Source organism: Cucumis sativus, unplaced genomic scaffold, assembly GCF_000004075.3.
Source record: "Cucumis sativus cultivar 9930 unplaced genomic scaffold, Cucumber_9930_V3 scaffold85, whole genome shotgun sequence".
NCBI classification, from domain to species: Eukaryota; Viridiplantae; Streptophyta; class Magnoliopsida; order Cucurbitales; family Cucurbitaceae; genus Cucumis; species Cucumis sativus.
Window position 1 is genome coordinate 19,182 of NW_022279576.1, and position 24,487 is coordinate 43,668.

The following is a 24,487-nucleotide window of genomic DNA, read 5'->3' on the forward strand; positions in this document are numbered from 1 at the left end:
AAAAATATAAACTACATAGTTCAAAACGAAGATGAACGGTAAATAGTTTGATGCTATAACGTTCTTAACCACACCACCTTTGAAAATAAGTAATCTAGAAACTTACTGGTTTCTGTTGGTGCAAATGTGAACCGAAGTTCAAAGATTGGTCTCTTATTTTTTTGTCTCTATACTTTCCTCCTCATTCTGCTTCATGAGGAGAAAGGCAATCTGTCAAAGAGTTGAAGGAGAAGACAGAAGAACTTAAAGGTCACATGAAGACCTAAAAGTTAGGTAATTTTTTGAAAACTTTTTTCTTAGTCTTGGTTAGTTTTAGTGGTATTTGTTAACAGGCTGAGACATACTCTTGTATGCCAAGGCTGGGTGGCCAATTCAATGGATGGCCTGAGACGGTGAAATGACGAGTGTAGAACAAAGTAGACAATCGAGCAGATTTACAAGTAGGAGGATGGTGTTTGGTCTTACTCTAAAGCTACTGCTAGAAAGGTGGTTCTCCCTTTATTTACACATGTTATCTATATTTAATTACTGTTTTTATGTGATGGTGAATAAATATTTAAGTCGTTTCAAGTTTGTACATCATGCTTGAGTTAATACATTTCCCAACTCGCACTAATTTTAAAGTTGAGACTAAGTTTGTTGCACTTACACACTTGGTTGCCATTTTGGATTTTGGAGTGCTTTTTCTACATTTTTTGAACTTTTTGGTAGGTTATGAGTTATGAAGTAACACTAAAGCATTATTAGGTCGTTTTTAAAGTTCGAGTGATACTTAAACATTTTTTGAACACCTTTTAGGTTGTTACAAACTAAGTTAGTTTTACATACAGCCATGGTTTCCATTTTGAGTCTTGAAAGATTTTTTTTCACACTTTTTGAAATTTTTGGTAAGTTATGAGTTATAAACTTACACTTAAGCGTTGTTAGGTTGTTCGAAAACTTATACGTGTTTTGAATACTTGTTAGGTTTGTATAGAACTAAGTTCGTTGCACTTACACACTTGACATTTTTGGTTTTGGAGTGTCTTTTTCAAAAATTTTGAACTTTTTTCTAGGTTATGACTTATGAACTTGTATTGAATATTTGTTAGGTCGTTTTGAAAGTTCAAGTGAAACTTAGACACGTTTTGAACTCGTTTTAGGTTGGTTTGAAACTAAGTTTTACACACATTTGATTGACATGTTGGGTCTTGAAGTACTTTTTTCATACTTTTTGAAATTTTGGTAGGTTGTGAGTTACAAACTTACACTGAAGCATTGCCTGGTCGTTTTGAAAATTCAAGTGATACTTACACACGTTTTGAATACATTTTAGGTTAGATTGAGTTTGTTGCACTTGGTTGTCATTTTTGGTCTTGAAATGCTTTTTTCAACATTTTTGGTAGATTATGAGTTACTAACTTACACTTAGGATTTGCTAGATCGTTTTGAAAACTCAAGTAATACCTAGACACGTTTTGAGCATGTTTTAGGTTGGTTTGAACTAAGTTTGTTGCACTTACACACTTGGTTGCCATTTTGGGTCTTGTAGTGCTTTTTTCACTCTATTTGAACTTTTTTCGTAGGTTATGAGTTACAAACCTACACGTAAGCTTTTTTAGGTCGTTTTGAAAGTTCAAGTGATACTTAGACACGTTTTGAACTCGTTTTAGGTTGGTTTGACACTAAGTTTTAAACACATTTGATTGACATGTTGGGTCTTGAAGTACTTTTTTCACACTTTTTGAAATTTTGGTAGGTTGTGAGTTACAAACTTACACTTAAGCATTGCTGGGTCGTTTTGAAAATTCAAGTGATACTTACACACGTTTTGAATACATTTTAGGTTAGATTGAGTTTGTTGCACTTACACACATGGTTGTCATTTTTGGTCTTGAAATGCTTTTTCAACCTTTTCGGTAGATTATGAGTTACGAACTTACTCTTAGGATTTGCTAGGTCGTTTTGAAAATTCAAGTAATACCTAGACACGTTTTGAGCACGTTTTAGGTTGGTTTGAACTAAGTTTGTTGCACTTACACACTTGGTTGCCATTTTGGGTCTTGTAGTGCTTTTTTCACAATATTTGAACTTTTTTCGTAGGTTATGAGTTACGAACCTGCACGTAAGCTGTTTTAGGTCGTTTTGAAAGTTGCAGTGAAAGTTAGACACGTTTTGAGCACGTTTTAGGTCGTTTTGAGCATGTTTTAGGTCGTTTTGAGTAAATGGTATGTATGTTGTGATTGTTTGATTGCATGTATAATACCTTATTGAGATGTGTATGCTTGATTGAGAAGCTGATAGAACACCAAGTAATGGTTCTTATTTGTTCATTAAGCAACCAAACTATTACATAATACAATACTCAAACCAGTCTTGAAAACACCGAACAAACAAGTACTATTACAGACAATAACCAAGTATAAAATAAAACATTCAAACATCAAAAGTCGTTTAGGATAATGGAAAACACTTTCTAAGATTAAAGTAACTGAACAACTTCTGTAATTCTGCTCTCTAGAAAATACAGCCCCTCCACTTCCAGAAACTGATTAACCAACCCCCATCTTTCCTTCCATCTCTCCCTTTTAACCTCCCCCTGTAACTAACTGTTGTCTCCACTAAGGTGGTTTCCACTTCCTCCAATTCCATCACCTGTGCACGTGCAATTCCACTTGTCTTTCTTCTGCTATATTGTATTGCAATTGGTGGTCTATCATTACTCTCCCTCTCCAAAGACACCTTGTTCTCAAGGTGGGAAATGAGGAAGCTTTTGTGTAAAATCATCACAGTTCTCCCATGTAGCCTCATGAGGTGGTATTCCTTTCCAACTAACAAGCACTTCCCACTTCTTTGTTGCTGGATTTTTAGGATAGCCAAAATTGTCTGCTGGTAGTAACTCTTGAAATGTAGGAACATCATCAATTCCATATAGTTCGGTAAATGTCATTCCTCCATCCATAGCTCGACATTTTGTCAAGAAACCTTAATCAGATGGTGTCCATGTCTCCATCATGTGTTACAGACTCACTCTAGTCTTTGTCAAACTCGGGTCACCCCTTATAACAACATTCTTTTCATTTTGTATGAAAGATAAAGTGAGTTTCCGCTAATCCACTTCAGTTACCCAGCCATTGCATTCCAAGGATGACATCCTGATAGAACACTGATGTAGTGTTTCTATTATATTGATAATTCAAACACAACTTACAACATAAGCAAACCGTGAACCTCAGAAAATGAGTCACGTTACATATAATTCACAAACATCAAACAAAGAAAACCTCCTAATCCAAAATTCCGAACAACAAAATACTAATAAGTAAACCAGAATATAGAACACCAATTTCTGCTTCCCCTGTCTTTCAAGCAGTATTGCAGACATTTTCCTTCACTCCAAAAACTCACTTTAACAAAGAGGCAGCCACATTTTCAGGTATAGAAAATAAAGTAGGTAGTATGTAGGAAGGCTAACCAGAACTGAGTTGCATAAGGTTTGTCTTTCGCCTCTAGAGATGTTATATCCTTTCCACCTTTCAAGTTTCTTGTGAATTCGATCAATGACTGGTTGCCAAAAAGACTTTTGTCGAGGGTAGCCTCCCAAAGGGAGACCTAAATATATAATCGGAAGCTTTTCTACCTTGCACCCTATCAGATTTGCTGTTTGAAACAAATCTTCCTCTCCCACATTAACGCCACTAAGGGCTGATTTTTCCCAGTTTACTTTCTGCCCTGAATACCATTCGAATAATCTAATGACGTTTTAAAGTTTAAGGAGCATCTTCACATCATACTTACAAAAGAGAAGAGTATCATCGACAAATTGAAGCAAAGGGAGGTGGATCAAGTCTTTGCCAACAAGGAAACCTTCAAACTGGCTGTTAATATGAAGCTTGTTTATGATTTCTCCTAAAACCTCACTTACTAGGAGGAATAAAAAGGGGGAGAGGGGGTCCCCTTGGCGGATACCTCTAGATGCTGTTATCCGGCCTCTAGGCTTACCATTGATGAAGACTGAATACTTTGGATTTTTTAGGCAGCCCATTATCCATGATATCCATTTGGAACTAAACTTTTTCAAAGATAAATTTTTTTCTAAAAAGTTCCAATTCACCCTATCAAAGGCTTTTTCCAAGTCAAGTTTTAAAATCCATCCTTTTTTCCGTTTTGCCCTATAATCTTCCACGGCCTCGTTAGCAATTAATATTGGGTCAAGAATTTGCCTACCTTCAATAAAGGCGCTTTGAGTGGGGCTTATAATTGCATCCATAACTTGTTTTAGACGTTCAGATAAAACCTTTGCGACGACCTTGTATGCTAACGTAGTAAGGCTGATTGGACGGAAATCCTTGACTAGAGTCACATTCTCTTTTTTCTGCACTAAACAAATGAAGTTTTCTTGGATGCAAGCATTTAATCTTCCATTTCTGTGGAAATCAGACATTAGTGATTTGAAGATATCCTTGAAAATAGACCATTGGGTGATTAGGAACTTCACTGTGAAGCCATCCGGGCCCGGAGCTTTATTGTTGCCAAGTGCCTTTAATGCCTTAAAGATCTCCTCCACTGAAAACTGGGTAACAAGAGCCTCATTCTGAATTGAGGAAACACAAGACCAATTACTGTTAATAGGGATGAATCTGTCCCCCGGAATTCTGGTATAAAGTGACTCAAAAAATTCCAGCACAAGCCTTTCAATGTCGCGGAATGAAGTCGAGACAACCCCATCATCATCTTTTAATTCAGTTATGAGGTTCCTTCTTTTATTCGCATTTAAAAAGCGGTGGAAGAAGCCCGTATTCTCATCACCCAAAGAAAGCCAATTGAGTTTACTCTTCTGAATAAAATTACGCTCTTCATTTTGATAAATACTAAGTAATTCCGCTTGCAAAGCAGCTCTAGAATTCAACTCTTCTTGATTTAATCCAATCAACTCAGCCACAAAATCATATTTTTCTAATTTTGACATCAAGGATTTCTCTGTTTTTTTTTTTACCTTAGCTAGCTTGCGCAGCAATATTCCAAGCTTTTACTGCCAATTTAACTGATCTCAACTGCTCATGAAGAATGAAACCAGCCCATCCCTGGAAGTTAGAGTTGCTCACTGTTTCAACAATAATCTGATTAGAATCACTGGACACCAACCAGCTGTTACAAAACCGAAAAGGAGAGGGACCCCAAAGAAAAGAACCAGCCTCCAAGAATAAAGGAAAGTGATCCGAGAAGATGCGTGCTTTTCGAGAAACCCGAGAATTTTCAAAACAAACATCCCACATCTGATTTATGAAGAATGTGTCTAATAATGATCTTCAAGGAGAACTACCGTCTCTAGACCAAGTGAACCTTCCATTTTGCAATGGAATTTCCATGAGAGAAACCATGTCAATAAACTTATTGAATAATGACATTCCTCTAGTACTTCTGCCAAAAGGAAATCTTTCCCGGGCCCAACGAGTGATATTAAAATTCCCACCTATGCACCAGGCCACGGCCGAACAATCAGCTAAGGAAGACAATTCGGACCAAACCAATTTCCTTTCTTTGCAACCACAAGGGCCATAGACATTTGTGATCCAACAAACCTTTTTGCACAAAGTGAGGCATTTGATTGACAAAGAGAAGCGTCTTTTAATGACCTCTGTTACAGATATTTTACTGCTGTCCCACATGGTAAGAATTCCCCCAGAAGATCCAACAGAAGCCACATAATCCCAGCCAATATCCTTAGAACTCCACAATGATTTTATAAAAGCCGAGTTCAAGGTATCCTTCTTAGATTCTTGAATCATGACTACAATTGTTGATGAATTTTTTAAGTGCTGCACGTTTAGAGGAGTCGTTCAAACCCTTAGTGTTCCAGGAGACAACCTTAATAATGACTGGGAGGAGGAAAAGGCAGTTGCACATCTAATTTAAGCCAGAATGATTCCACAATCGCCGACTATAGACACTAAATCTTTAGGCAAATCCAGGGGAATTTTAATAGGGAGAATATCTTCATCATTGAACAAGACATTCAGATCCATCCCATTAATTTCTGGGACTAATTTAGGGTCAACTTCAGTGTTGGGGACTGCCAATTTAACTGATCTCAACAGTAAGTTGATTAAGTTGGGCAGTAGGAGGGACACGAGACAAGGCATCTGCTGCTTTGTTTTCTAGTCCCGATTTATACACGACATCAAAATTGTAGCCAAGAAGCTTAGCAATCCATCTCTGATGTTGAGGTTGGATAACCCTTTGTTCCAATAAAAGTTTCAATGATCGTTGATCAGTTTTCACTACAAACCTTCTGCCAAAAGATAAGGTCTACAGCGTTGCACAGCCAAAACTACAGCCATTAATTCCCGTTCATAAACTGGTTTAGCACGATCCCTCATAGCTAATGTCTGGCTAAAATAAGCAATTGGCCGATGATTTTGAATTAAGACAGCACCTACCCCGTATCCAGAAGCATCGGTCTCTATTTCAAATGGTAAGGAAAAATCTGGCAGTGCTAAGATTGGGAGAGTCATCGTAGCCATCTTTAAATTCTCAAACGCTTCAGCAGCTGCAACAGTCCATTCATATGCTCCTTTCTTCAATAGTTGAGTCAAAGGAGCAGCCACACTTCCATAATTCATTACAAATCTTCGATAATATCCTGTCAACCCAAGAAATCCACAAACTTCACGGACATTAGTGGGCACGGGCCATTCTTTGATAGATCTAATTTTCTCGGGATCAACCTCTACACCCTTGCTCGAAATTATATGGCCAAGATACTCCACTTTCATTTTGGCAAACCCACACTTGTGCTGCATATTAGCATATAATTTATTCTCTCGCAGCACCTCTAACACCCATTCTAAATGTTGAAGATTTTCATCCAAACTTCTGCTGTAAATTAATATATCATCAAAAAAGACTAAGAAAACCTGCGTAGGTAAGGTTTAAAGATACTATTCATCAAAGCTTGAAACGTTGATGGTGCATTGGTGAGCCCAAAAGGCATGACAAGAAACTCATAATGTCCCTCGTGTGTTCTAAAAGCTGTTTTCTTCACATCCTTTTTACACATTCTAATTTGATGATATCCTGCCTTGAGATCAATCTTCGAAAATATATTAGCCCCATTAAGTTCATCAAACAATTCCTCTACTACTGGAATAGGAAACTTGTTTGGAACGGTCACACTATTCAACGCACGGTAATCTACACAAAACCGTCAACTACCATTTTTTTTTCACCAACAAGACCGGGCTCGAATATGGACTAGTACTAGGTTTTTATGCCAAATGCCATCATTTCATCAACCAATCTTTCCATCTCCTCCTTTTGCTGGTATGCATATCTATAAGGCCGAACATTGACTGGATTAGTCCCCTTCTTAAGATGTATATGATGTTCAATGGTACATTGTGGTGGCAACTCTCCAGGCCAATCAAAAACATCTTCATTCTTAGCTAACACGGCTGGAATAGACTAATGAGTGGTAGGCACTTCATCAACCCCATACATTGCTGCAAATGCCATTCCACCTTCCAAAGATCCACACTCAATCAGAAATCCCTGATCAAGTTCTGTCCATGTCTTCATCATGTGCTTCAAACTCACCCTAGCCTTCGTATGACTCGGATCTCCCCTTAATACAACCTTCTTCCCATTTTGTATGAATGTCAAAGTAATTTTTCACCAATCTACTTCGGTTACTCCTAATGTATGTAGCCATTGCATACCAAGAATGACATCCACTCCCCCCCAATTCCAATGGCAGAAAATTATCCACAACCTTCCATTCACCCAATAGCAGTTCCACTTGTTTACAAATTCCCTTCCCTTTTACAGCTGATTCAGACCCCAAAATAACCCCATAATCAGAAGTTTCCTGAATCCTCTTCTTCAACTACTTCTAGTTCTTCCCCATTTGCCCCAACAACTAAAACTCTAAGTTCCTTATGATCTTTCACTTTACACTTATGGCCCACAAAAAATCATTCCTCACAACGAAAACAGAGACCTTTCTCACGTCTAGCCTGAAATCCAGCATCAGAAAGTCGTTTTAGTGGTCCTTCTCGTCGATTAGGTTCACCAGCCACTCCTCGAAGTGTAATCATCCGCATTGGAACAATCCCTTCTGACTTGTTATCATTAGAAATCACAGGAATTTTAGGTTTAAAAGAAGCAGAAACCTGGAATTTTCCATCCGCTGCACGTTTGAAACTTGATTCTCCCCTTATCACTTCTCGGTTCTCAATCTTTTGGGCCAACTTCATCATTTGAGCAAGCCCCATAGGTTCCCAACATTCCATGCCTGCCTTAATCCATGGTTTCAAACCATTCATAAATGTTTCTTCTAAGACAGCCTTTTGTAGAAAAGGCAATGGTGCTACTGATTTGTCAAATAAATTCTGATATTCTTCCACTGTAATTTCTTGCTTGATCTTTAAAAATCTTCCCAGAATTGATCCCTCACGACTCGATTAAGATGGTACAAACTCTATACTTTCCTCCTCATTCTGCTTCATGAGGAGAGAGGCAATCTGTCAAAGAGTTGAAGGAGAAGACAGAAGAACTTAAAGGTCACATGAAGACCTAAAAGTTAGGTAATTTTTTGAAAACTTTTTTCTTAGTCTTGGTTAGTTTTAGTGGTATTTGTTAACAGGCTGAGACATACTCTTGTATGCCAAGGCTGGGTGGCCAATTCAATGGATGGCCTGAGACGGTGAAATGACGAGTGTAGAACAAAGTAGACAATCGAGCATATTTACAAGTAGGAGGATGGTGTTTGGTCTTACTCTAAAGCTACTGCTAGAAAGGTGATTCTCCCTTTATTTACACATGTTATCTATATTTAATTACTGTTTTTATGTGATGGTGAATAAATATTTAAGTCGTTTCAAGTTTGTACATCATGCTTGAGTTAATACATTTCCCAACTCGCACTAATTTTAAAGTTGAGACTAAGTTTGTTGCACTTACACACTTGGTTGCCATTTTGGATTTTGGAGTGCTTTTTCTACATTTTTTGAACTTTTTGGTAGGTTATGAGTTATGAAGTAACACTAAAGCATTATTAGGTCGTTTTTAAAGTTCGAGTGATACTTAAACATTTTTTGAACACCTTTTAGGTTGTTACAAACTAAGTTAGTTTTACATACAGCCATGGTTTCCATTTTGAGTCTTGAAAGATTTTTTTTCACACTTTTTGAAATTTTTGGTAAGTTATGAGTTATAAACTTACACTTAAGCGTTGTTAGGTTGTTCGAAAACTTATACGTGTTTTGAATACTTGTTAGGTTTGTATAGAACTAAGTTCGTTGCACTTACACACTTGACATTTTTGGTTTTGGAGTGTCTTTTTCAAAAATTTTGAACTTTTTTCTAGGTTATGACTTATGAACTTGTATTGAATATTTGTTAGGTCGTTTTGAAAGTTCAAGTGAAACTTAGACACGTTTTGAACTCGTTTTAGGTTGGTTTGAAACTAAGTTTTACACACATTTGATTGACATGTTGGGTCTTGAAGTACTTTTTTCATACTTTTTGAAATTTTGGTAGGTTGTGAGTTACAAACTTACACTGAAGCATTGCTTGGTCGTTTTGAAAATTCAAGTGATACTTACACACGTTTTGAATACATTTTAGGTTAGATTGAGTTTGTTGCACTTGGTTGTCATTTTTGGTCTTGAAATGCTTTTTTCAACATTTTTGGTAGATTATGAGTTACTAACTTACACTTAGGATTTGCTAGATCGTTTTGAAAACTCAAGTAATACCTAGACACGTTTTGAGCATGTTTTAGGTTGGTTTGAACTAAGTTTGTTGCACTTACACACTTGGTTGCCATTTTGGGTCTTGTAGTGCTTTTTTCACTCTATTTGAACTTTTTTCGTAGGTTATGAGTTACAAACCTACACGTAAGCTTTTTTAGGTCGTTTTGAAAGTTCAAGTGATACTTAGACACGTTTTGAACTCGTTTTAGGTTGGTTTGACACTAAGTTTTAAACACATTTGATTGACATATTGGGTCTTGAAGTACTTTTTTCACACTTTTTGAAATTTTGGTAGGTTGTGAGTTACAAACTTACACTTAAGCATTGCTTGGTCGTTTTGAAAATTCAAGTGATACTTACACACGTTTTGAATACATTTTAGGTTAGATTGAGTTTGTTGCACTTGGTTGTCATTTTTGGTCTTGAAATGCTTTTTTCAACATTTTTGGTAGATTATGAGTTACTAACTTACACTTAGGATTTGCTAGATCGTTTTGAAAACTCAAGTACTACCTAGACACGTTTTGAGCATGTTTTAGGTTGGTTTGAACTAAGTTTGTTGCACTTACACACTTGGTTGTAATTAATTCCGTAACTTAACTATGTTCAATATCTTAAACCGATATTTGAAATGAGAATTGAATATTTATCTTGTTTTTATTTGTTACTGACTATTTCAAATAAATTCGTTATGAAGGATGGATGTTTGTGGGATACCAATGGGCACATTCTCTATTCTCCTCTTCCTTGTTGTGTCCCTTTGCCTGGATTTGAAAACATACGGTTTTGTGTTTCACAATATGATGATAAAGACAGAGTATTGTTAAGAAATCTGTGTTTTGTACTTGGGGCCAAGTTTGTGGAGAAGCTGACAAAGAAGGTAAGCCATCTAATATGCAAGTTCACGGATGGGACAAAGTATGAGGCTGCTTGTAAATGGGGGAAACAATGCATTACAGCTGAATGGATATATGAGTGTGTCAGACAAGGAACTTTGCGATTTTGTTGCTTTTCAATTATATATGTTCATATACATGCATATCCTGATAGAATTCTAGACCCATTGTGTTTATATTTCTTCTCTTAGATATGGAATGATTTTGTTTGAATACAAAATTTTCAGAGAAAGATTGTTTCTCTTGATTTGTATCGCCCAAAAGAAGTTACAGCTCAAGACAGAGTGACATGCTTGTGCACTGTCAGCCAATTTCCTACTCAAGCTGCCCCAATGATAGCCAATGAAAGCGTATCCCAGTTTCCTATCCATTCTGCCATTCTGAGAGACCAATCAGCTGGAGCTAACAGTAGCTCTATAGGAGCAGCTGAACGAATAAGTTCTACTAAAAGAAGGCGCAAGTTATTTGACGAAGCCATACAAAAGCGTTCAGTTTTTGTTGGAAACAGTTCCACTCAATCTGACTGCAATTTGAATTCCACAAAACAAACTACATCAAAATCTTCTGTAGTAACTTCACACGTTCCTGATGTCGCTTCCGCAATCGAGGACTTGTTGGAGCAGACAACTAAGGTAAAATCTGGTTTGAGCTTCAATTCCATTACTTCATTCCATTTTTATTTTTATTTTTTCCTTCAAATCCTTTTGTTTTCCATTCTTTTTAAGATTCAAGATCAGAAGTCACCTGGAAAGACTGGCTGCGACAAAAGTGTATCCTTCTATTAGGTTTAAACTAACTAGTGGACATGGCCATTCTTAGCTCTTACATCCAAAGCAGTTAGTCGTACGAGGACAATTTCTTTTTCTTTGTCTGTTTTACTGAGTCAAAAGCAGCCTTTAGGTTTCATTATTACATTCTGGTGGAGCGAGAGAAAGAACAGAATCGTCAAAGGGTGTGAGAGTCCTTATTGCGATGTTTGATCCCTTACTGAATTCTTTGTTTCTTCTGGGACATTTGTTTTGTTATTATTTGCTAGACCTTATCTCTTTATTGGAGCCTTTTTTGCACTTTGGTTCTTTTTGTGGGCTTTCTTTTTTATGTCCGTTTATTCTTTCATTTTTTCTAAATGAAAATTAAGTTTTTTTTTAAAAAAAAGAAAAAGTTATTAAATGCATCTGCATTTAAATAGTATCTAGTGATAGACTTTAGTATCTTATCGTTGGTTCCCACTCCACCTAATCTATTATTACATGCATCTGTGTGCTTGTGTTCTAATTCCTTCTAAACTATTTTTACGGGATTTTCATAGCCATGTCTTTGAAGAACTTGAAGAACTCCCCCTTTTCCTTCCCCAGAAGAAAGTTCACTCACAGTATGTTCATTCAGCTGTTGTGATTAGTTTGTAGAATTGAGAGGAGCATTGCCCATGGTTTATCTTTTTTGGTATTTTCAATTCATTTTTAAGACAAATGTTGATGTTTTATTTTTGGTGTAGCTGACTTACTTTGCCATGGACTATAAGAGCTAATTGTTCAAACCTGCGAATTTAGGTTCATCATCAAAAACCACCGTAGCCGATCGTGGGGATCCTAACGATCCCCGAGTAAGATTAAAACGTGATTGCGTTGGGATTATGGCTGCTTTCAAACTTGGGCAGCCTTTTCATCATGTTGTAATTCTAGCCAACACCCATCTTTGTTGGTAAAATTGTACTTTCTAGTTTCCTTTGCCCTTATCTGTAAAGTCTATATGATTGCTTTTAGGACCTGCTGTATTGAAGAACATCTTATCCATCCAATATGTAAAGAAATGGATATTTTGTTACAGGGATCCAGAATGGGCTGATGTGAAGCTCGCTCAGGCTAAGTATCTTTTATCACGCCTAGCTCGATTCAAATCTTTAGTTGCTGAAAAGTTTGAATGCACACCCTCAGTACTTTTGGCTGGCGATTTCAATTCAACCCCAGGAGATAAGGTTTGTATTCTATCTCGATTTATCATTTGCATTGAATTTCCTCTTTCTGAAGATATGGTATATAGCTATTTCATTGTTATTATCATGTCTAAATTACAAGTTTAGTCCCTTGAACTTTGTGTCTCCTTGATTGCTTAACTTTCCAAAAGTGTCTAAAAGATCTGCATGCTTTCAATTTTGTGTAACCAAGTCTCAAAATTTTAAATTCATGCATTTAATAGGTTCCATTGAAGTTGAGAATCATTGTAAACCTAGATCTTTCTTTTTTTTCTTTGCTATGGTTAAATTATATGTTAATGTTTTGTTCTGTTACAATTTTGTTCCTATCAATATTGATTAGTATTAAAGTTAGTATACTATTTTGGACGTTGTTAGTTCTTGTACATTTATATGTCGTACTATCAGTACATCTTAAATTTAGTTCATCTGGTTTCAACAAATCATAACAACATTTGAAGACATTATTTATCAAATTGGTTAAAGTAATTTTTTAAAACAATAAAGTAATAGTAATAACTAAGTTAAGATTTATAAAAAATATAGAATTAAGATGGTACAAACTCTATACTTTCCTCCTCATTCTGCTTCATGAGGAGAAAGGTCATCTTTTTTATCGCTTTCATGCTTCCTGGCTTGTGGGTTTTGGTTTTGAAGACTTTTTGTAATTACTCTATAGGTGTTAATTTGATAGTTGGAGTGCGTTCCCATAGGTTATTTTTTCCCTTCCTTTTCCTTTTTGTAATTACTCCATGGTAGTACTTGGATCTCATTCTCATCACAACTTCCCAAAACCATCTAGGACTGTTGCATAATTAATGGTCCAATGTCTGATTAAAATTTTAAACCACCAAAATCATGTGAATTGAACTATGAGAATTGTTGAGAAGGATTGAATTTTATGTTTATTTGAAACTCAGCATCTAATGGACCGGCCATTTGAAATGATTTTTTTAAATGCTTATAAATGCTGTTTTCTTCACTTGTAGAGACTATAATTTAAACACATGAGAATGTTTAGGGCAAGGAGTTGATAATTCGTTATATAGTCTTAGGTTATTATAGTTTGTGCTTGAGGTGTGAATTATTTTAGTTTTGGTAATAATATTATGTGATAGAAGGTAAAACAGTAAAAACGGTAGCAAATTAGGTTTCAAAATAGTATTGATGATAGGTAATTGGGGATTTATAGTCTTACTATAGTCAGTGCCTCGAACATTTTCGTAGAAAGTCAATTCAAATATCCCTAAATATAGGTTCTTTTTTGGTTATTATCTCTTTGGACATCCAAAATCACAAGCTTATAAACAAAAAATTCTAGCAAATAATAAAGAAGTAGAACTCATTACTAGCCAGCAAATCATACTTCTTACAAACAACGTTAAAAACAAAAGGAAAAAGGCTCTTCCTTTTTCCTTTGGTTTAAAAAAAAGTTTAAAAAGGGACCTCAAATATTCTTCTAGGCCTAGACATGCAAATAAGTTGGTTCAATTACAAACACACTTACTACTTTCTAGTAGTAAAATCACTCATTCTTGAGCCTTTATGTCCTATGCAATTGTCATATTATGTCCTATGCAATAGGTCATATTATTGTCATTCAACAAGGGCTTTAATTTTGATCAGTGGGGAATTTGTTTTTTTGTCCTTATCTTTAAATGATGATCACTTTATTATACGGATCCAATTGATAAGTTAAATAGTGAATTTGATAAGTAGAATTCTGTCACAATTAGTGTTAAGTAAAGTTAATATAGGAAGAGTCTTTCATTTGACACATCACAATTAGTGTTAAGTAAAGTTAATATAAGAAGAGTCTTTCATTTGACACATCATATTTGATGTGTGTATATAATATAGATATGCACGTACAATTTTTTTTTTAGTTCACATGGGTTGAGATTTGAAACTCCAACAACCTTTTGATATAGAATATATGATCAAGTTGTGGTAGGTACACATTGTGTTATACACTTATGTATGTAATATACTGAAGATGGGACCGTTGGGCATATATGACGGCTTTAGTGAAACACAAACGGAGTCTCAGGTGTGTGCCCATCTTTCTTTTTGCCAACTATAACTCTTATCAATTATAGTAATTTTTTTAAAATTTGCCATCATTTTTGACCACTTGATTACAAGAGGACTAAAGAACGAACTACAACTCATAAGATTTTTTATGGAGTAGGAATTAGGGTATTATGGACAAATTCTTGATATATTAGGATTAGGATTAGGATTAGGATTAGTTTCTTATATTAATTAGAATTAGGATTAGTTTGATTTTAATAGAGTACTTGTCTTCTTGTATTCACAAATTTAAATATTAATAAAATTAAGTCATTTGGTCTACACCATAAAAAATTGTCATCGATGGAAAATTGGAAAACTTTTCGTGATGCTGATCACAAGAGGGAGCTTTGTGAGTTGTTCTCATTGCTAAACAACACAAATCTAACTGGGAGAACCCTTAAAATTTTTTTTTTAAAAAAAAATTCAAATTAATTTGATTGAAAACGTTGTTAAAACAAGCATTGAAGATTGTCAATTGCAATAAGAAAGCATAGATTGCAAAGAGTACGACAAGGCTTGGGCGGGGATTCAACAGGTATGCCTCTCCTATAGTACTTTTTTAACATTTTCATCTCTGGCAGACTTGCATATGAAAATGCCGAAACGTCACACCCAAGCATATCGACTTGAAATTCAAAGCAACTACCTAAACTACGTACAAGACATAAAGACAAGATAAATTGGGGCTAATCTGAGCATATGGCCATAGGTAAACACACCTTGGACAAGTATGTCTGTAACTTGAGGACACATTCAGGCTTGTCCCTAAGAAAGTGAATAACTCTGTCCAAAAGGCGCCAATGAACCGGCCATCTCGATCACTCACAATGCTTGTCGGTACACCCCACAGCTTCATAATATGTCTAAAGAATAATTGAGCTGTTAACTCCGCCGAACACTGCTTCGTAGTGGGAACAAAAGTGACATATTTCGAGAATCAATCTATAATGACTAATATAGTCTCATAGTCGCCTACTTTTGGAAGATGTGTGATGAAGTCTATAGAAACACTCTCCCACGGTCTCGTTGGCACAGGCAGAGGTTCGAGAAGCCCAGCAACCTTTGCCTTCTCGACTTTGTCCTGTTGACAGACAAGACACATCTTCGTGTATTGCATGATATCGTCTCTCAGACGGGGCCAAAAGTATCCATACTTCAGCAAGACATATGTCCTCTGTCATCCGGGGTGGCCAGCCCACAGAGTGTCCTGACACTCGTGTAGCAACTTCTTTCTCAGGTCTCCTCCCCTAGGGACATACAACCGTCTCCCCTTCGTCACTAACAACCCATCTTCAACCCAAAACTGCCTTGTTTTACCTGCCTCAGCTAAACTCATGACACTCTGAGCCGCAGAATGCTTCTGCAAGAACTCCCTCAAGAAATCGCGCATAGGACCATTAATCTTGCTTGCGTAGAGATGTGCTAACATGCACAAAGCAACGTGTTCACCTCTTCGACTAAGCGCATCAGCGGCCTGATTGCTCACCCCTTTCTTGTGTTCAAACTCAAAATCAAACTCAGTTAGGAATTCCTGCCATCTAGCTTGTTTTGAAGTCAACTTCGGTTGCGTAAAGAAGTGACAAGTAGCACTATTGTCCGTCTTCGCAACAAAAAGTTGACCCCAATAAGTACTGTCTCCAGGCCCTTAAGCAATGTACTACGACAAGCATTTCTTTCTCGGACACGGTGTACCTCCTCTCCGTGTCATTCAACTTTCGACTCTCATAAGCGATGGGGTCTCCATTCTGCAGGAGTACACCACCCAATGCGTAATCAGACGCATCGGTCTCTACTTCAAATGGTTGGGTCACATCTGCGATCCCAAGAATTGGCCCCTTGACCATAGCTTGCTTCAGTTCATCGAAGGCGACTTGACATTCCAGTGTCCAATTCCACTTGTTGTCCTTCTTCAGCAAGTCAGTCAACGGGCTTACTCTTTTAGAGAATCCTTCCACGAATCACCTGTAATAATTGGCTAACCCGAGGAAGGAGCGCAAGTCGGTGACTGACCTTGGTACTTCCCAATCACGAATCGCAATGATCTTTCCTTCTTCCATACTGATTCGACCACACTCAATCACATGACCCAAAAAATTGATCCGCTCTTGAGCAAAGGAACACATTTCCCTCTTGACATATAGTTGGTTCTCCTTTAGTTGGTTCTCCTTTAGTTGGTTCTCCTTCAACTTCTGAAAAACCCTTTTGAGGTGGTCCTTGTGTTCTTCTAGCGTGGAGCTATAAACCACTATATCGTCCAGATAGACCACCACAAACTTGTCAAGGTATTCATGGAAGACCTGGTTCATTAGCGTACAGAACGTTGCAGGTGCATTGGTAAGAGCAAATGACATGACAAGGAACTCGAACGCCCCATACCTCGTAACGCAGGTGGTTTTGGGCTCATCCCCTTCGACAATTCTTACTTGATAATAGCCCGATCGCAAGTCTAGCTTCGAGAAATACTTTGCTCTATGAAGGCGATCAAACAGGTCTTGATTATTGGTAACAGATATCTGTTGCAGACCATGATCTTGTTTAGGGCGCGGTAGTCGATGCACAACCGCATACTTCCATCCTTCTTCTTCTGGAAAAAGACTGGAGCTCAATATGGAGCTTTTGGAGGCCTCACAAATCCTGCGTTCAGCAGTTTACCCAGTTGTTTCCGAAGTTCGGCCAACTCCGGCGGTGCCATACGATAAGCATCCTTCGCAGGCGGTTTTGCCCCTGGCAGCAGTTCGATCTCATGGTCGATCATTCTCCGTGGAGGCAATGATTTCGGCAGGCTGTCTGGCATCACATCCTTGTACTTCTCTAAGACACTTAGGATGTCTTTGGGGACTGTTTCCCTTGGGCTTTCGAACGACTCCAGTGGGATAGCCATGAAGGTTGGTTCGTCACGAGCAAGGCCTTTCTTCAACTGCGTAGCCGAGATCATCTTTATCCCATCAGGCTGACGAATCTCCGTTTGAACAACAGTAGGCGTTGTTCCAGTAATCACTAAACATTTGGCTAGCGGCATTGGTATGACTTGATGCTCCAGTAGAAACTTCATACCCAGTACCACATCCAAGTCATCCATCTTTGCAACCACCAAATCTATGGGACCGCTCCACTCTTCCATCCTTATGGTCGTTCGTTTTACCAACCCGACGATAGGTAGGGCAGCTGAGTTCACGTCCTTCATTTTTCCTGCGTCCTTCTCCCGACGGAGATTCAGCCGTCTAGCTTCGGCTTCTACAATGAAGTTATGGGTGGCACCAGAATCCACCATAGTGCTCTTGGGTGGCTTTTGGTTGACCCAACAGTCTACGTACATGAGACCATTCTACGTACATTAGGGCCCCCATCCGAGGATTCTCGCCCTCTTCTATCTGTCCAACGTCTCCTTCAGTCTGACTCAATCTATCATCTGAGTCCGAGGCCAGGGTGGCTTGAAAAGCGTTGAAGTCGATACGGTTGGGGCACTCTCTGGCAAGATGAGGTCCTTTACATATGAAACAACTGATGGAACGACTGGTGTTGTTTTGATTGTTTGGTCCTCGCCAGTTGTTTCCTGTATTCGCTTGGAAGGGCTTGCGATCTCCACCTTGTCGCTTGTCTCCCCCTACAGTCTTCGGGGAATTTGGGCGGTTGTTTCTGTTTCCTCTAGAGGAGGAAGCTTGATGTCGTCTTGCATCCTAAGATTCACTAGATAAGTCAAACAACCGTTCAGCCACTGCGTATGTCGACGTGAGGTATTGGATTCGTTGCTCATACAACTTGGTCCTAGCCCACGGCTTCAATTCACGTAGTCCCGAATGTTCCCCGTGTGCTTCAATTCACGCAGCTTCCGTCGGGCCAGAACTTGACATTCTCAAGAAAAAAATTGCGAACGGAGTTCTTCTTTTAGGGCATCCCACGTGTCGATTGTGCAACGCCCTTCTTGAATGTCCATGTATCGGGACCTCCACCATAACTTCGCATCTTCTGACAGATGCGTGGTTGCCAGTGTCACCTTGGCCTCTTAAGTAATTGTGTTCGTGGATTTGAAATACTGCTCGACATCAAAGATGAAGTTTTCCAACGCCTTGGCATCTCTCGCCCCATAGAAGGGCTTGGGCTCAGGAATCTTGATTCTGCCCGCAGGAATGGCTCCTCCAGCTGGAGCCTGGTTTGCTAGTGCTCGCATAGTAAGGTTCACCCTTGTGTTTACCTCTGCGAGCTCATTCCTCACGACATCGAGGGTTGCTCGAAAATCTTCCGTCATGTTGTTGATCATCTTCAACATGTTCTTTTGGGAGTTATCAAGCTCCATAACTCGTTCTTCCATCTCGGCAACATAGCCCGATTAACTGTCCCCACGCTCGTAGGTGACATTTCCCGTTCTCATAACTCGGGACTTTAGAGCGTCGACTCTAGTCAATAACTCTTGGATGGGTAGTCCGTCAAGGCGACCGAACACGACTTCAATGCCATCAGCTTTCTTGGCAATATCCTCAAGCCGCTATTCCAAGAACCGGATGGAATCAGGAACTTCCACCAGGTAGAGCATCTGCTCTTCGATTCTCATAAGTCGCTCATTATGGGTCTTGCTAGACTGTTTCGCCACCGACATCTTTCTGTCTCGCACTGTCAACTGCCAACTTGGCTCTGATACCAGTTGTCACAATTGTAACCCTTCAAACACGATGTGAACGATTGTGCGACACTTGTTCGAACTCGACGAACAAGTCAGCCGATCAAAATCCGCAAATCGCGGACAACTTTAACACACGCTTCAACCTTCCCTCACGTTCTTGGAAAAATATTTTTAGAAAACGTAAAAGATGATTAATTTGATTGAAAACGTTGTTAAAACAAGCATTGAAGACTGTCAATTCTTAGTTCTGTCCCGAAACATCCAAAAAAGGGTCGATGTTATGGCCTAGAAAGAAACCACCCAGCTTAGAACAATGTCAGAGGTCCTGAAAGTTCACATCTACCTGTCGGATGGCCACATTCCGAGTAATAATAAAGTTTCTTGCCCACAAAAGCCGAACGGCGATGGCCCGACCTCGGTTTTTTAGTTTCGTCCCGAAACGTTGAAAAAAGGGTCGATGTTATGGCCTAGAAAGAAACCACCCAGCTTAGAACAATGTCAAAGGTCCCGAAAGTTCACATCTAACTGCTGGGTGGCCCCATTCCGAGGAATATCAATATTTCTTGCCGAAAAAAATCAAACGACGATGTCCAGACTTGATTTTTTAGTTCCGTCCTGAAACGTTGAAAAACTAAAATATTAAAATATTGCTATGAATCATATATTTACTCATGGTTTTTTTTTCTTTTTGTTTTTATTTAAGTCTTGAGTGTCTAAGAATTATTTGATATGGTACGAGTCTTCAAAAGTCACATCCTTTTCATTTTCTCTTTTATAGGATGAGTCATCAAGACTCATCTTTCTACACTAGATCTCTAATAAGTTCTAAAACAATTTTTTCTGAGACGACTTTTGCAGGTTGAATGGTGTTGTTTAAAACCAATTTGAATTGTTGAAGTCCCTTAACTTCCTAAGATGTCTCTCCATATCTTGTCTAGTTTTGGTCCTCTATTCTTTCTCGATTACTGTGGTCGGGTCATCTCGTTCACTCTAGATTGCATTGAGAGTATAGGGGATTAAGCAATAAACAAAGCATAAAATGCTCATAAAATGCTAATGAAATCTGGTAGATGAGAAACGGATATCGAATGGATGATCTTGAAAGAGTTTCCATTGTCCCAAACTACGAGCAAGTCGCTTCTCCTGTCCCTATCTCTTACTTCTGTTACTGTGACTGTGTTAGAGCAAAAGGAAGTAGTTTAAACCCTTTTAACAGACTAGAAGCAGCTTGAAATCTTCAATTCGACTTGAAGTTTAGAACTTCACTTATTACTGAAACAGTGCAAAAGCCAAGAAAAAAAAGTCTTACCAGGACTTTTGCCCTAGTGATTGACTTGGTTTTTGAATCAATTACATATATTTTCTCAAAATCTAGGATAAATTCAGGGTCCCACAGCCTTCGATTTTTGAAGTGCTTCGTCAAGAAAACCTGCAAAAGATAAATGAATTGTTTGCACATTCTTATATCTTTTGTCCACATTCCCATCCTGAAGAGAAGACCATCACATGCATAATATTCTTAAATTTCAAACGTCGTTGAGTCAATGAACGTCACTTTGTATAACTATGCTAGCTACTTCTATTCTAACGTATCGCGGCGAAACCTATACTCGGATTTACAAAGAAATGGAAGAGTCCATTAAATTATCATCACTTTCACTAGAAATAGAAAAATAGAGTGAACAATCATCAAATTCTTAAGTCCAACCTTACCTTAAGAACCTCCTTTTCAGACTTGTATAATGGATCTCTAGGTGCATCAATAGGTGGTTCTATGACATTGTAGCATCCATAATCACTCTAAGCACATCTAATATACTGCAGTTGTGAAGAAAAGTATGATCATACACTACTGAAATTCCTTAAAATCTTATTTTGGTCCTTGAACTATGATGTTTGTTCCATATTGTTCTATTAACTTTTAATTATTGTGTTTAAGTCCCTTAACCTTCAATAAGTCAGTTTTAGTCTCAGATTTCTTCATCAAATTAACTGTTAACTTACCAACCGTTCTTCCACAAAAACTTAAATGACCGTCTGTAAACATTTGCCGACTGACTAAATGAACATGCTAAATTGAAATCTGTTTATAGAAAATGATTGAAACTTTTCACAAAGGAGATGAACAGAGACTAGTGCTTCAACATACAAAAGGATACAACAAAAACATAGCATAATGTAAACAATTAACCACAGAGGATTAAAGTAAATGTGGTAAGACTGAAGTAATAAGACTTCAAAAAGTAAATGAAAACTTAGAGAGGCGTGATAAATGCCGGCCAATTGCACTAGTTATTGTTAATGTAAAGTTAATGAAAATGGCTAAACTAACAGGTTAAGTTTCTGTTCATTTGTTAGTTAAAAACTAATGAAAATGGTTGAAACGGGTTTTTAATCTAGAGTTCAAGACTAAAACATAATAATTTACACCATTTTATCATGTATATAAATGCAAAGAAAGAACAATAATACCTTTTGAGGCATTGGAGGGAGCAAGAACTTTGGGGACGACATAAACATCAGTATCCGGAGGAGTAACATACATCTACAACCAAGAAACACATCAACGAAAACTTTTTTTAACTATCAAATGAATCTGATAAAGCCAAGTTTGAAATGAAACTAAGCAAATTTTGCCACTAACCTCTCTAAAATCATAAACATCGCTGTTGGAATCCGACGACTTCCTAATGAAGAAATGACAGTGCATAAAACTAATCTTATGAAATTCCTCCTCATTTATCCTATAATCCACAATCATCTCCGAATCCCATCCCTGTGTGAACACGAAGCTTTTGCTCTGCACAATCGAGATATTCTCATCGCCAACGTCGTCGGAACCCGCTGCTGCAGCTATCGCGGCGACTAGGGGATCGTACTCGATGTCGAAATCTTTGTTGCTGTTGAATTCCTCCATTTCCTCATCGTCCATGTCGTAGTCATCGGGACCACCACTATCACCGTTGCCATCGCCGGAGAAGACTCGACAAGGGTTTCTTCTAGGGAGGAAGAGAGGAGATGCAGATGGAGTGGATTTCCGATAGGGCAGGCTTGGGAGGTGGGGAAGAGAGGTTGCGGAGGAGATGGAGGAGACTCAAAGATGGTTGATTGTGGGGGCGGCAACGACGAGGAGAGGAGGAAGACAGTGGAGTTCATGAGGACGCAAACTCTGTTAAGCGGGCACCGAAGAATTCGAACGCTCTTGTGTTGAGTTTGTTGATGGACACTGTCAGGTGGATAATGTTAAAAATAATTAAAATGAATATTTTTAAAAACATTCAAAAAAATCGTTAATATTATGAAAATGGTCAAATACTGTCAGTTTTGGGTCTACCATTTAAAAAATAGCATACATTTTTTTTATATTCGTCTGTTTTTCTCACAGAGACTGCTTTTTTCACAGCTTTAGCCGAATTCAATTATGAGATTTCTTATTTTGTATTTAAAATTTAAAATAAATGCTATTATACAATTACCAAAATATTTTCCAGCAAACAATTTCATATAGTTGTGAAAATAGGAACTCATTTAGGTTAAGTTTGAACTTCATTACTCTCAAAATCTCTTAGATTTATTGATTTTTGTGTGGGCAAAATTGTTCTGTGTATCCTCAAGCATTTAAGTCTTTACATGTATTCTGCCTTGAACAATTTGATAGTTTAGAGCTTTTTTAAAGTTTTGTTATAGGTTTTTTTTTTTTTTTTTTGTGAAATATGAGGTGGCTGGAATATAAGTAGTTGGATGTGTGCATATCTCATTTTTAAATTTTTTCTGGTGGTGATCTGATGAATGTCATAAATTTCATCAACCTAGGCTCATTTAGATTAGGAATCTCGCCTGAGATTGTTGAAATTGGACTGAGATTTGTTGAATGAGTCTTGAGATTGTTCTACGTTTGTGTTCATATGCATTATGTGTTGGTTATCGGGCTAGATTTCACCCGAGATTAACCAAGATACATCATAGGATGCATATAAAACACTAATATCGTGACATCACATGTAAATAACCCAAGTACATAGTGAATTTATGTTGTTCTTGACCGAGATTGGATCAAGATTCCCTTGAGTTCTAAGACAAAGTACTTATTTTCTTATGTTACCTGTGTTCTCTGTTTGGTAAATGCCTCTTGTCACTAAAATTTGCAATTCAAACATTTTCCTTCCAAAATTGACATGTTCTCACTCGGCGAAAACTATCTCCAATATTAAAAACAAGTTAACTCCTAGGCAATTGTATATGTTTAGGAAAACTCCATTCAATCATTTCTTGGACATTAGGTTGATGATCAGTGGATCTTTGTGTCATTACATCTTGTTAAGAGAGTTTGAGGATGATCGATGTGACATTATCAATTTTAAATTTCTCAGAAGGTGTCTTTCAGACAAGAAGATTTTGGCATTATTACGAGGTTGAGGTTGAGGTATAGGTGAAGACATGTTGTTGAGTTTGAACAGGATAAAAGCTCTTAGATTGAGACGCTTATATTTGGTTGGTAGGGCAAACATGAATGGGTCTAAATTGGGTAAAGATTACCAAAACCTTCAATTTGAGAGTTACAAGCCTACGGTATGAACCATTTTTGTTCTTCTAAAGTTATTTTTGTCACGAATGAATTAACCATTTCTGTTCAAATACCTATAGTGACAATATTTTTTTATATTTTATTAAGTTATATTTTCGAAACAAGAGTATTTTATGATACAAAACATTAAAGTTTTTCATCTAAATGCAACTGTAAGGGGCCGTTTGGGGGAAAGAAATGAATAAGGGGGAAAAGAATAAGGAAAATGGGGGATTAAGTGGAGGAAAGGATTATTATAATCCTTGTTTGAGGGAAGGATTATGAGGATTATTTATAATCTTTGTTTCGGAAAGGATTAAGTGGAATGATTGTGAGAGATTATTTATAATCTGGGAGAAGATTATGTCAGAAGGATTAAAACCAAAATTGTATTTTTTTTATTATTATTTATACATTAACCTGAATATGAGATTAAATGTAGAATTGTTTTTTTTCCTGTGAATGAAATTCTTTGTTTTTTTCGTGAACCCTATACAAAATGAAAAATGTGCTAATATATGTTGCAAACTTTGTTGATACCGTTAAAGCCTCAACAAAAAATTGTATTCAAATTAATTTTTTTAGTTAACCGTAACCCAAGCGTTCACAAAAAAACACGAATTGATT

General features: G+C 37.5%; 1 protein-coding gene and 1 long non-coding RNA gene across 8 annotated transcripts; both read left to right on the forward strand.

The window, feature by feature from the left end:
- The first annotated feature begins 424 nt into the window (after positions 1-424).
- LOC116406310 lies at positions 425-8,710 on the forward strand. The gene is made up of 3 exons (XR_004219337.1): positions 425-486; positions 8,421-8,564; positions 8,650-8,710. It is a non-coding gene; the product is annotated as an uncharacterized LOC116406310 (long non-coding RNA).
- A 4-nt stretch (positions 8,711-8,714) lies between these two features.
- Positions 8,715-24,348, forward strand: LOC116406308 (carbon catabolite repressor protein 4 homolog 4-like). 7 transcript variants are annotated; one of them, XM_031890001.1, is made up of 7 exons: positions 8,715-8,777; positions 10,432-11,262; positions 11,940-12,002; positions 12,181-12,331; positions 12,458-12,605; positions 14,557-14,652; positions 23,667-24,348. In XM_031890001.1, exons 3-7 carry the CDS (start codon positions 11,942-11,944, stop codon positions 23,727-23,729), a joined length of 519 nt encoding a protein of 172 aa, XP_031745861.1. In that variant the 5' UTR covers positions 8,715-8,777; positions 10,432-11,262; positions 11,940-11,941; the 3' UTR covers positions 23,730-24,348. The 7 variants fall into 7 exon arrangements, 4 of the variants coding, with proteins under 4 accessions (XP_031745861.1, XP_031745862.1, XP_031745863.1 ...); XM_031890002.1 differs by having other exon boundaries at positions 12,181-12,246; positions 12,394-12,605; XM_031890003.1 differs by lacking the exon at positions 23,667-24,348 and adding an exon at positions 20,155-22,786.
- Positions 24,349-24,487: the final 139 nt, after the last annotated feature.